Source organism: Lagopus leucura, unplaced genomic scaffold (assembly GCF_019238085.1).
Source record: "Lagopus leucura isolate 7727_CA_CO unplaced genomic scaffold, USGS_WTPT01 Super-Scaffold_100157, whole genome shotgun sequence".
Classification (NCBI taxonomy): Eukaryota; Metazoa; Chordata; class Aves; order Galliformes; family Phasianidae; genus Lagopus; species Lagopus leucura.
In genome coordinates, this window is record NW_024962334.1 from 5,319,254 (window position 1) to 5,333,132 (window position 13,879).

General features: G+C 37.8%; 1 protein-coding gene across 2 annotated transcripts in view; it reads left to right on the top strand.

The window, feature by feature from the left end:
- The window catches only part of ANLN (anillin actin binding protein), a 28,820-nt gene that overhangs the window by 13,246 nt on the left and 1,695 nt on the right, over positions 1–13,879 (top strand). Inside the window, exons 15-24 of one of the 2 annotated variants that reach the window (XM_042888639.1) lie at positions 1,244–1,370; positions 2,271–2,319; positions 2,399–2,455; positions 3,778–3,816; positions 4,166–4,187; positions 6,257–6,369; positions 7,957–8,010; positions 10,029–10,115; positions 11,552–11,659; positions 13,706–13,878. In XM_042888639.1, coding sequence (XP_042744573.1) covers positions 1,244–1,370; positions 2,271–2,319; positions 2,399–2,455; positions 3,778–3,816; positions 4,166–4,187; positions 6,257–6,369; positions 7,957–8,010; positions 10,029–10,115; positions 11,552–11,659; positions 13,706–13,878 — 829 coding nt within the window. The remainder of the gene's footprint in view (positions 1–1,243; positions 1,371–2,270; positions 2,320–2,398; positions 2,456–3,777; positions 3,817–4,165; positions 4,188–6,256; positions 6,370–7,956; positions 8,011–10,028; positions 10,116–11,551; positions 11,660–13,705; position 13,879) is intronic. The other variant, XM_042888640.1, reaches the window with a different exon arrangement.

Below are 13,879 nucleotides of genomic sequence, written 5' to 3' on the forward strand. Positions count from 1 at the left end.
CTGACCTTTGTGGTGTTCTAAAATGGTAATAGCATCACTTCTGCATCACTACTTTTTTTTTACGTTCCATCAACGCCTCAATCATAAAAACTGTCTGGATGTGGTGCTCAGGTTTGTTAGAGTTCAGGCAGTATGGTTAGGTTGTAGTTGGACTTGGTGATCTTGAAGGTCTTCTCCAACCTGAGCAATTCTGTAGTTCTGTATATAAACACCAGGCATCTATTAAGCTGTTATATTTAAATCATTAAGGCATTATTGTCAAGTTGTTTCTTTTGCTCTAGAATAGAATCTGGCAATATCTCTGTAGGCCTAGAGACAGCCAGGAACATAAGTTCCTTTCTCAAATGATTGTTTACAAGAATCTACAAGCCCACAGTAACCAGTGCTGTTTTTAAACTGTCACAAAATTTCATTGTAGCTGGATAATTGTGACAGGTTCTTCCTTTGTACCTCACTAAAACGTAAGAGCAAAAGTTACTGAACAGTTCTTAATATCTTTTCCAAAACTACTATTAATGAATGCGTATGTAGCCTTTCTTTTTTTCTTTCTTAACTGTATTGCAAAATGTAAACTAAGTTTTTAATATATTCAAATGTATATTAGGAAGGACATAAAATGTTTGTATTGCCAAGAATATAAATGGAAGCACCTGACATAATTTAATATCTTGACGTGTTGTGATTGTTTGAGAGAGATCCATGTAAACAGATTTCTCATTTTATAAGCTTGTTTAATACAGAATTACTTAGTTTTTGCCAGTAATTCCTGTTAGGGTAGTATGGTTAATGTTGTGGTTGGACTTGATCTATGAGGTTTTTTCCAACCTGAGCGAGTCTATGGTTCTAAATACTCCGTGCAATAGAGAATATGTTCTGGTAGTGCAGCATTTGCACCAGAACAAACTCTATAAACCACTTTTTTATTTCTGAAGAAAGCATCAAATATAAAAGCTACAAATCAATGGACTCTAGGCCAGTTATTCTGAAGGCTGGGTAGTATCAGGTCTGACCTGAAAAGTTCCAGACACTAATGCAGTTGTGATTTCCGTGGAGATGATTCTACCAATGGATACCACGGAAAAACAATTTGTGTTCAGATTAAGTTTGTAAGCACATCTTGACCAACACAAGTGTTTAAATTGGATGAAACAGGCACACTTAGTAGTAATGCAATACTGGAGGACTTTGAGATACTTGAACAACTCTTGAATAAAGAAAATGCACATCTGAAATGTATTTACAGAAGCAGCAAACTACTACTATGTGATAATTCTGAGATCTGGAGCAGAAAACATGGTTGCAACTCCCTTAGCAAGTACTGCCAGCTCCCTGAATGGAGATGCACTTACTTTTACTACAACATTTACGATGTAAGTATAAGTACAAAATACTATTTTGGAACTATCTCTGGTGGAGCATATATAAAAATATCACTGAAAATCTTTGTATTTGCCTTATTCTGCAAACAAATTGAGTGAGATCATCTTATTATAAGAAATAGCCACAATGTACTTCTTAAGAGAGTAATCTAGATCTATACCATAAGCTAATTTGTTGCTTTTCCTATGGCTCTCTCCTGGATTAACTGTAGTGACAGATGAATTACTTTTCCTGAGAGTTCTTTGCAGCAACTAACACTTCATGCAGCTATTTGGTTTTGGTGTCTTGATGGGGAGGGCGGAAAACGAGAGAGGATTGTTCAAACTGAAATTACTGTTAGCTAAAAAGATGTGAGTTCAAATGGATGTTTGATTTGTTAAGTCTTTGAAAATGTGTTGGACTTGAAAAACTGAGTTAATGTAGTTTTCACTTCAGGCTAATTACTGCAAAAGTAATCTATTCTAGAAATGTTTGAGCAGCAGACTGAAGAGTATGTTCTGAGAAATGGTAGATGTATTCTATCTACCCCCTGCCTTCTCTCTACTTTCTTTCATGGAGCTCTAGAAAGGAACTTTGGGTAGTAACATGCTGAGATCTTTAGAATAGCAACACTGCTTGCTTGCACTGGGGAGTGCTGTTGTAGAAATGAAAGGAGTTCAGACCTTCAGGGACAACCTAATGTTTACAAATAAGAAATACTAGCTATTAGCACCATGGCTAAGATTCTTTTGAGTAGAGTCTGGGTGTTCTTAGCTATTCCTTGGTGAATTTGAGGGGTCAGGAGGAGGAGGAGGGAAGTAGTAATGAGAAACAACAGCAAAAAACAAAGAAAAAAACATCTTTTCCAGCAGTCTGTGGCTTAACGTGTTTTTCCCATTCATCCTTTTTAGGCATGATGTATCAAATGACTTTGAAATAAATATAGAAGTCTACAGTTTGGTATGTATTGGTCTGTGTCAAGAGGATGTGCAAGGGAAAATGATGTGTTGTACTTTCTTAATACCTTTTTGCCTCGTAGGTGCAGAGAAAAGAAGCTCCAGGCACTGATAAAAAGAAAAAGGCAAATAAATCTAAGGTAAATGGAACACAAAATTCACGTGTTGTGCATCAAGAGGGTACACTAAGACTGTAGTTTTCAGGAAGAACTGACTAATAGTTTTAAACAGTCTGTTTCTTGCTTTTACTCTTCTTCTTTGTAAGAAGATCTGCAGTAACAGCTGGGTTATGCAGTCCTGCAGGTTTCAGTGGTTTGGGCTTGCAGCACTTAGGGTTTAAAATACACTGGGGGACAAAGTGAAGAAAGATTCTTAATTGTTCTGCAAAATATAGAAAGATATATATTTAATACATGGTTGCCTCTGGTAGTGATTTAGTGCTCTTATTCTCCAATTCACACAAAATCCACAAGTCAGTATGCCCTACCCTGCAGTTCTGTTGGTCCTAACGCTCTATTGATCATCTATAATGCTTTTCTTCCTAATATTAAGTAAAAGCAATAGTTGCTTATTTTTAAAGCAAATGTTATTTTAACAATCTCTTAGAAGTAAGCATTTAAGCATAAATAATGTACATGTTTCAGGTGTTTGTGTTTATTAAGGCTTTGTTAGCCCTCAACGTGCCAGTGGCTTGTGGTGTTTTTCATTTGCCATTCCAGCAGTTGGGTGTGCATTGATTGCCTGTTTTAGGTCCTATTTCCTTCTTTTAGAGATATCTGTCTGCAAAAAAAATGTGAAGAACTTGAGTGTCTTTCAAAAGTAATGGGATACATTCTAAAATCCCATACCAGAGAAAATGGAGATTTTTTTTTTTAAGAAAGTCTATATCTTCATTTTGCATAGTGAAAACATACTCTTGTGGTATCCCCAAATAAGACCAGTTAAGCAGTCCAGGATATTGCTTTCTTGTGCAGTATTTTACAGGAACCTTCACTAAGTACTAAATGCTTTTGTGGCACTCTTGCTGACACAGGGCTAATGGCATCTTGTACCTGCTTTCATCTTTCAAGTTCAAGAACAGACACATATATATAATTCTAATTTTAGTGAACTACTTCTTTTAAAACTTTGATATTTCACATGAAAATAGAGGTAATATACAACAAGCTGGACATTGAATGGCTCTATACTTGTGCTATTGTCATCTATTGTTAACAAGTTGCATTTACTTATTACAGGAAGGAAAAATGTCTATTAGGATTGCTTTTTCAAGTGCATGCTATGCGTTCCAAGCTGTTGCATTGAGTCTGTGTTCAATAAACAAGGACTTATAACAAGAGCTAGCATCTATTTAAAGTTAATTTAAATGCTAAGTCTTAAGATATAATTTTCATGGCAATGTAATGAACAGTTAGAGTAGCTTGAAATCCAAGTGCATTCATTTTCTTGTGTTCTTTTGCAGGTTATCACTCCAAAGAGATTATTAACATCTATTACCTCTGTAAGTATGAATGTAATACTGTAACAAACTCTGTGCATAGCTTTCAGAGGCTGTATTTCCACATACGAGCCTGTATCTGCATCAGGCTTTTATGTCCCTTACTTGAAACTGTAATGGTGCAGATTTCTACCAAACTCTTCAGCATCAGCTCAAGAAAGCTGAAAAACTGGTGACAGCTCTAAATAAATAATGCTGAAAATATAGGTAGTATATACTTTTTTTGGATTCATTTTCTAGTTGTTTTTAAGAATGTGAAAACTTCAAAACTAGTTTCTCTGTAACCTAGCTCAGTCTTCTGTAGAAATTCTCCAACTATTTTCTCACTAAGCTTTTGTTTTTCTCTTTCTAGAAAAGCACCCTTCTTACTCCAGGTAAGCAAAATCTAAGCATCTTATACCAAGATAAATAAGCAGCATTACTATCAAAAGCAGTGTATCAATAAATAATATTTGCAATATAAAAATTGCGTGTAATAAAGAGAAGATGTCAGTTACCATTGGCATATCTGAGTTATGATTAGTGGAAGCTCTCTTTGCAGCATTAAAGTTAATGTCTTGTATCTAATGCCTGTGGTTAAAATTCCTTCTGTCAAGATGAACTCAAACAAATTGAGACTTAAATTGTTTTGATATCAGACTAATATAGAATAAACTTGGAAATTCTTAAATATATGCTCAGATCCTGGAATTTTGCTTCTCTGTGTTTTAGCAATATCATAGAATCATAGAATCATAGAATCACTAAGGTTGGAAAAGACCTAAAAGATCACCCAGTCCAACCGTTCACCTATTCCCAATAGCTCCTACTAAACCATGTCCCTCAACACAACATCCAGTCTTTCCTTGAACACCCCCAGGCTCGGTGATTCCACCACCTCCCTGGGCAGTCCATTCCAGTGCCTGACCACCCTTTCTGAAAAGTAATACTTCCTCATGTCCAGCCTGAATCTCCTCTGCCGTAGCTTGAAACCATTCCCCCTGGTCCTATCACTAATGACACGAGAGCAGAGGCCGACCCCCAGCTCACTACAACCTCCCTTCAGGAAGTTATAGAGAGCAATGAGGTCTCCCCTGAGCCTCCTCTTCTCCAGGCTGAACATTCCCAGCTCCTTCAGCCTCTCCTCATCAGCCCTGTGTTCCAGACCCCTCACCAGCTTTGTTGCCCTTCTTTGAACACGTTCCAGGGCCTCAATATCTTTCTTGCAGTGAGGGGCCCAAAACTGGACACAGTACTCCAGGTGCGGCCTCACGAGTGCTGAATATAGGGGAACAATCACCTCTCTGCTCCTGCTTGCAACACTGTTTCTGATGCAAGCCAGGATGCCATTGGCCTTCTTGGCCACCTGGGCACACTGTCGGCTCATGTTCAGCCGAGCATCAATCAATACCCCCAGGTCCATTTCCTCTACGCAGTCCTCCAGCCACACCGCCCCAAGCCTGTAGCGTCGCCTGGGGTTGTTGTGGCCGAAGTGCAGGACCCGGCATTTGGCCTTGTTGAAACTCATCCCATTGGCTCCAGCCCAGCTCTCCAGCCTGTCCAGATCCCTCTGTAGGGCCTCGCTACCCCCAGGCAGATCCACACTTCCAGCCAATTTGGTGTCATCTGCGAATTTACTGAGGGTGCACTTGATGCCCTCATCGAGGTCATCAATAAAGATATTGAAGAGGACAGGCCCCAGCACCGACCCCTGCGGAACACCACTCACGACCGGTCGCCAGCTGGATTTAACTCCATTCACCACCACTCTCTGTGCCCGGCCCTCCAGCCAGCTCCTTACCCAGCCAAGAGTGTACCCATCCAAGCCTCTGGCTGCCATATTATATTTGTATTTATTTATTTATTATATTTATATTTGTTTCTGATGCTTGGCAAGAAGGATAGCAGCATCTCAGTTTCTCTGACATCTCTGAAATGCATTATACACTTGCATGAGGTAGTTGAGATAGCCTTAGTACAAGCTGCAGCAATAATAAGTTTATGAGCAACCTCTGAAATGTCTACAAAACTGCTGCAGCTAATCTCATTCCTGTGCCTGAGCTACAAGGCTTGCTTCTGTTGATACAGCGCAGAGAAATAGTTGGTCAAGTTCTGAAAACTGCAGTGTTGTCACTTCAAATCTCTTTAATGTCTGAAGTTCCTACTGCAGGTCATATGTGCTTTGCAGTATGCCCTAGTATGCTCTTTTTTCCCCTGAGGCCTTTTAAGATAATGTATCTCATCCTCTGCGAACACTTCAAAGCCTTTGACCAAAAGAAAGGATCCTGGAGAGGAGGAATTGAGTGTACAAAGATTGTCTGAATGTATGCCTGGGCTGCGCTGCAGAGAGCTTCTGGTGTATCAAGTAGAGCATTTGCACAGCAGTACAGATAGAGCGTGCTTACACCTTAGAGCTACTTGGTTGTGTGTAGTGTTACAGCTTGGCTTGACCTTTTCTCCACAGCCATGGCCAGTCCAGGGGGCCCTAATGCTGTGCGCACTACTAACTTCATCCTTGTTGGATCCCACAAGCTGTCATTGTCTTCTGTAGGACATACCAAATTCGCACTGGAGAAGGTAATGGAGATTACTGTCTTTGTAAGGTAATCACATACCACTAGAAAAAAGAATGAGTTTACTGTTCCCAGGTAAAGTTGCAGTTGTAGAAAATCTAGGCCAAAAATTATATACACGTGTATGTATGAACACAGGTGGTTTTACTGATATTAGCTTCAAATGACTGAAACATCAATTTAAGGTGCATCAGAAAGAAAGGCATGCTATCGTGATAGGTGTTTTTTCTGTAAGATCAGTGCATAGTGTGGTTATGCAAAGCTAATGTCCTATTTGGTTACTGATTGCTGTCCCTGACAAAACTGATGTATACAGTTGACATCTTTGTGTACACAGACTTCATGCTGTTTGTTGCTTTTATGTCTTATGCTAATCAACAGCTTATTACTGAATAGATAAATAAGGTACTGTGTTGTAATGATGATGACTATAATGAAATGATTTTAAAACCTCAGTATGAATTCAGATAAGAGTATGAATGTCCTTTCATGGCCCAACTAACCTTTTAGAAACAAGCAATATTTTTTGCAAGAGCTATTACCAAGTTTTATATTCTCAGTCCTTTGTCCAAATAACTTTATTGGCTCTTGCCATTACAAGTTAGAAAAACTACATTCTTGCATTCATTGGTAACTTTGTAACACCTTGAACATTAAAATAGTTTTAGGTTAATGCCAGCAGCTGTCCTAAAACTATCTTGAGTTAATTCACAAGCTACTACAGTTTATGCTGGCACTGAATTGCAATTTTATCTGTCCAAACAGCAGTATCAAATTCTCTTAGAATTCTAACTACCATATTGTGATGAAAGTAGTATTGCAACAAGAGCTTCTGACGAGATGAGATTGTAAGAGTAGTGGTTTGTGCACAAGCTTAAAAACAATCTCAGAACAATCTCAGATTGATTTTTCAGAAGGTTTACCTTCTATGTATAGATTCAGATTCCTTTTTTGAAACTGAGAACTTACAGTTGAATGGCACTGCTTCTACATAGAAGTACTGACTTTGAGCCTTCAGCATAAATATTCTTCTTAATAAGAGCTATGCTTAAATCTTATTTGGCACGTAGTTTAGTCGTTGGAAATCCCTTGTTCTGAGAACAAGGGGAAACAGCTTTTAATTTCTATTTGACAATCTGGATTTGAACCTTTTTACATTCATCTTTAGGGTGGAACACTGGGCTGGATGAGTACAAGCACAGTGTTCACCTAGATTTCTAGGGAAAACATGGTTTAGTTAAATGCTTCCAGGTGCATAACTTGAACAGCTGTGAACTAGAATCCCCCTTTTTGTTGGAAAGCTTTTGTGAAATTATGATGTCTGCAGGCTTCCATTTTTACCTTGGCCTTTGACTGTATTAAACATCTGCTTATAAACTTACTCCAGATATTCCTAATATGAAATCAACCACTAACTCAGCGGGTTTCGGTTTTCGTTCCTGTCATTTTATATGCATTTCTAAAACTAGAAAGAACAAAAATCAATTCCTGTATAACTGTTCCCCACACCCTCTTTTATTTCTTAAGGTTTCTTTCTTTTTTTTTTTTTTTTAAACTCTCACAATGCTGAGCATATTTCTTTTTTCCATAGATGAATTTTGAAGGGGAGGAAAGAGAACTGTTGAGCTATATGTTCCGGGACAAGGTTGCTATGATTGCTTAGTTTATCACTAAAGAGGAGTCTGGCTTCCTAGTGCATGTTGCTTATATGTCTGCCTTCTGCATGGTTTGAAAATTCTTTTTAGGAAAAAAAAAAAATGCTTATGAGAGCTTATAAGTAAATGTAACAAAATGCTAGGAGCCTTTAAAACCAGAGTTCTACTCCTTGTATTGTACAGTGCTGAGGATGCTGCCAGAATTTGTTTATTTAAAACATTTAGGGCTTTCCTTAACTAGGGTGTCTTGTCTTTCTAGATCACTAGAGGGAGGCTTTGAATCAAATTGATGCTTCTTAAAGACTGCTAGTCAGGAAATTTAAGCCAAATTCTTGATGAACTGCATGAAATGTAAAATCAGCTACTCTGCTGATGAGGGGCCGTGGAAAAAGACACTAGCAACCTAAATATTGCTTTAACTCAACTTACTGTCATTGTGAGCAGTTCTAATTTTTGTCAAATTAAATCCTTTTTAAAGAGGATGAAAATTGTGGAAGTACTCAAAAAGTGAAGTTCCTGCCTGTACACAAATTTGCAATTGAAATATTTTGCTTGGTGCATGCATTATTAGGTTTCTAGGAATTAGAATAATGTACTGAAATACACTGAAATGTACTGAATTGCTCCTTATTTCTGAAAGTAGCATTATGTAGCTAACTCTGCTTGAATTTCAGAAAAAAAAAAATGTTTTTCTTTTCTCAAAATTAAGGAAGTGATAAATTTAGTGACTTGAGAGTTATCATGAAATTCTCTGCAGATAATCTTCTGTTACAGCAAACCAGCTGCTTCTTATGGCAGATACCTGAATGACCACACCAGAATGCAAGCTGGCCTAGTCAGGGACTCCTCATTTTAGCTGTTTATTCAACAGATTGCTTTTCCCCTCCCTCTTTTCCCCCTCCCCCCAGCTCCTTCTCCACTTTGTCTTGAAAGGGATGCATTGCTGACTGGAATATAACATTCTCTTATTATATGAATAGGAGGATGTTCTGAGACCTTTTGAAGTTTACTACTAGTACTGTACACTCTGCATAACTGAGAAGTTTGGTTTGTTAGACAACCTTTTTGCTTTATTGTCACACAGCTCTTTACTAATATGGTTCTCAGAATCTCCAAAGTGCTTCTGTCTGACATGAAATAGTATTACACTACTTTTTGTCCCGATAGCAACAATATACTATAGGTGGAGTGCCCTGCAAATTCTTTATTTTAATTAGCAACTTCTCTTTTTGCTTGTAGAAAAAGCAAGGACTGTGATATTTTTTTTTTTGTACATTATTTTTTTTTTTTATAGTAGTGACAGGAGCACTCATTGCAATTGGGATGCTATGCATGGAGAGGCTGGGGGAAGTCCAAAGTTAATTTTTATTGCAAGCTCTTCTTCAAGCTCCTTGGAAACTGAGCTACCCTCAGCCAGCCTCTGGTACAATAGTTAATCTCCTTTCCTCAGTGGCTGAAGGTGGGGTTTGGAATCTTGTTAAAGATGACTTCGCACAGGTCTTCAGCGACTTGAATGCCATTCAGGAAAAACTGCTTTCATTACTTTTCCCCTTCTAGGCTTTTTTGTACAAATATTTATCTGTGTAGTCACAATTACATCCGTATCTACGAACAGTGCTTATAGCATCCAACTACCAATCCTTTTTGAGCTCACTTTGATGTTTTCTAAGCAGCTTAATGTCAAACTGAGGCACAAGCTTGCAGGCTGTGGACTGCTGCCATGTGTTGTTTATAACAGTGCTTGGGTTGCCTGTTGCTTCTAGATAGAAGCATGCTCATGTGTACATCCTGAGTAAGCTAATAAGCAAAAAGTCTCTCAAACCTTCTCAATGAACTTGAAACAATCAGTGATCATTACTGTGTTGCTTGAGGCTGACCACTGTTTTCTGGCTGGAGGTCCTACGAACAAGACAATGCTAACATGCTGGTGCAGGTGGCTTGCTTGAGTTCTAGAGCAGAGGCTGGAGAGTGTCAAAATTAGATGACTAATTGTTTTACCCTTTTGCAGGTTCCTGTTTTGTCTCCTTTGGAAGGTCACATATATCTAAGGTTAAAATGCCAAGTGGACTCTTCTGTGGAGGAAAAAGGGTTCTTGGTAAAGCATTCACTTCAAATTCCTTCCTTGGAAACAGCAAGTCTTACTAAATATACTCACTTCACTGCTGTAACTTTACATATGTATTTGTGATGATAGTAAAACTTAGCTGACTATATTTGTTCTTCCTGAGTCAAACCCCAAAGCCTTTCTTTTGTCTTCTAAGTTAAAGCTGTCTTTACTATTGTTCCCTTTCATTCATTTTTTAACTTGTATACATTTTTCTTATTAACAGTTTGCTTGTTTTCCAAACTTCAATTCAACTTCTTTTGCTATAATTTGTATGTGACATAAGACAAGATTCTAATTTCACTGTCAGAAGCTCTTAGGAGACATCTTGGATTTTATTTTGCCCTGGTATGAACAGATTATCTCTAGCAAAAGATGCTTACTTCACTGACTTCACAGACTTAAGCTACTTTTTAGAGACACCTTAAGCAGTTCTCTCTCTGAAGCTGGGCTTTGGAAAATACGCTTGGGTCTAACAGATGGAGTTGTTGAGATTGTATCCAGCAGATGGCAGTGAATATGTTATGAAAACGCTTCAGCAAGCCATTGAACTATCTTTATTCTAGTGTTTTCATAATTTTTTTCAAGCAATTCTGTCTCCTTAATGAAGTCTGTTCAGATGCAAACATTTTGCGTGCTTGTAGTGTTTGATATCCCGTTTTGTATGCTGCTTTTGAAACACTTCTGTTGCATGTAAAACCTGGAGAACAGTGCATGCATCTTTTTTTTTTTTTTTTCCAAAGTGAAGGTTTGGAAACTCCCTGCCTTATTAAAAATGTGTAATCTAAATTATAATATGTAAAAACAACATACGAAAGTTAATTGGAAGAAAATGTTTTGTACAAGTTCATGATGAATCAGGGAGAGAAGGGAGACAGTGAACTTTCCATTGTAATACTAAGGAAATGGGCCCTGAAAGAAGCATAATCCTGTGTCCTATAAAATAAACTGTCAAAAAAAAATATTTAAGATTATTTTTTAGTTTCTTTGAAACCATGTGGGCCTCCTGAGTGTAGCCTGTGGAATAGCCAGATATAAACTTTGTGATCCTAACATGTAAGTCAAGATGATTTAAATACATAGCCACAATAGCTTGTGCTATACTGGTACGTGGCTTGTGAACCTTTGAGAAAGTGTCTTTTATGTGTTACCCTCCATTATCTGAAAATAAAGGGAATGTTTAACATTGTCAATATTAAAAAATCTAGTCATTTGCAATAGCAGTGATGGGTGCATTTTGGTCAAAAAGCTCCAGCCTATCTGGTAAATAAGTATATATTAGAAATCTCTCCCAGTAGGTATTTTCTCCTATGTAAGTTTACTGCAGTGAAGGGTTTTATTTGCAGAACCATTCTGCAGGAAAAAATAGTTGAGTACAGACCAAACTGACAGTGTAACGTTAACACTTGTTTTTTCTTTTTTACAAGACTATGTTTGAAGATGTCAGTGGGTTTGGAGCTTGGCACAGGCGGTGGTGTGTGCTTGCTGGAAACTGTATATCCTACTGGACGTACCCAGATGATGAGAAACGGAAGGTAGTACTGGTCATAAGGCTCAAGATTGTAAAGTTCTGTAATACTTCATGCTATTTGCTGATCTTTTTTGATAACTGATAGTTAAGGTTTCAGGTAACTACATACAGAGCATGAGATGCAAACTTCTAGAGCTTCCTTGGGGAATGGAGAAGGCTTGTCTTCATAAATGTGACATAAACAAGAGCAAAAGTAGAAACTGACTGTTTTATCTGTTGGGGAAGGGGAAAAGTAGTAGAAAATCTGTATTCAGTTACCCTTTTAGCCTTAAAACTTCCTACTGTATTTGTCAGATGAGTAATGCGGAGGCTATTTAATTGAAATTGACCAACTTTGTACAGGTTAATAAGCAGGCTGTATCCAGTTGCCCTAAATTTTAGACTAAACGTTGACTTTAGCACTCAATATAGAGAAGAGTGAGATTGGACAATCTTTCTATACTGTGTAAGCATGGCTGTAATTATGGACTATGTTGTTTGCAGTTGCTGCTTTCTTGGATCTCTCTTTTATAGCTGGAACTGATGCTTTTAAGTGGTTCTCACATAAACCTTTGTTATTGTCTGGCTAATGAGCCAAATCAGAGAGGTTCATCTGTCACGAAGGTGAACCTTGTCTCCTTAGCCTTTCCTGCAATATGCCCTGAAACATTTCTAGTTACCATAAGGACTGCTTTCAAGAAGGTTTTTCTGACTCACTTAAGCAATTTTCCATTAAATAGTTGTTTGTTGGCACAGCACTTCTTCTCCCCAGACTGTGACAAACTTTGGTTCTTATGGATCTTCTATGCCAGCCCAGATGCCTGAATTTAGTTTCTTTCCAGCTAACAAAGGAAGACCAAATGCTGATATTTGCCAAAATATATCAGTGTACTCTGTTTCCTTGCCAGGAGAGAGGAATATAATCTGTTTACTATAATGCAATAATAATGTTTTTTAAAAAAAGCTGAAAATTGATATGATCAAGGAAAAAAGTTCTTACTCTCCTTTAGTCCACCAAAGCTGCTTTGGTTTGCCTTCCAGACTGTTCCGTTCTTGAAAATGTTCTAGATTTCTTTCTTACAGTGGCAGATATACTAAAAGAATGATACAGGTATATAAGAGAATATACCTGACTACTGTCTACAGTAATGGTAAAATCTCTTTAACTGCCTTATGGCTGTTCTATCATGCATGGTGGACATACGTCAGAAGTATCAGTGTTGGGCAATTATTGCTTTAAATGAAGACATTTTGTTTAAAATAAGCATTGCATGTTGGGAATACCCATTCTGATGGATAAATTCTTTCTTAATTTTAGTTGAAATGGAGCTATCCTTTTTCCAGTAACCTAAATTATATCAACTATCCATGTTTAGTGAATGTTCCCATTAAAAAGCAAGCTTTTCTCCTGCTCGAGAGCTGCTTGTGATGTTGCTGTACTGTGATGTATTCTGCAGGTGTGATGAAGTGGAACAGAGGTCTGTAACTAACTTTAGGTGTACAGCTGAACCTCTCTCTGTAGACAGTAACAAAGAATAACCACCTTGACAGTTGAAATGCTCTTTAAAAGTGGCTGCCATTAACTACAGAGGGAGCTAAAGCAGCTGGACTCTGCAGCTTAGTGCATTAGTTGCATGTTTAAAGATGAATCCTTATGCTCATAGACTCTGACAGGAATGATGCAAGCATCCTTCAAGTTCTTGCTGTCTGCAGGCTTTGATAGCATTTGCTCAATCAGTTTAGACTTTATTATGAAGTTCTCTAGAATTTATGAAGTTTACGAAGTTATGAAGAATGAGAGTTTAAAAACAAAGCTTCTCTTGAAAAAGTGTGAATATATCTTTCTAAAGTCTAAGCCTTTGAGGGATAAATTTGTTAACTGTATTGGATATGGAAGTGTGTATTCCATTGTCTGTGCTTTTCCTCACCTATGGCTCTTTTCAATGTGCAAAGTAGAATACTTCTATTTATTGGGGGAGAGATTTCATTTAAAAACAAAACAAAACAAAAACAGTTAAAACATGATCGATCATAGCAGTGTTCTTTACTGATGAGTGAACTTGACTTTCAGCATCCTTTGGGCCGGATAAACTTGGCTAACTGCACAACTCGTCAGATTGAGCCTGTCAACAGGGAGTTCTGTGCACGACCCAACACTTTTGAACTAATAACTGTCCGTCCTCAGAGGGAAGATGATAAAGAGACTCTTGTCAGCCAATGCAGAGACACGCTGTGTGTTACAAAG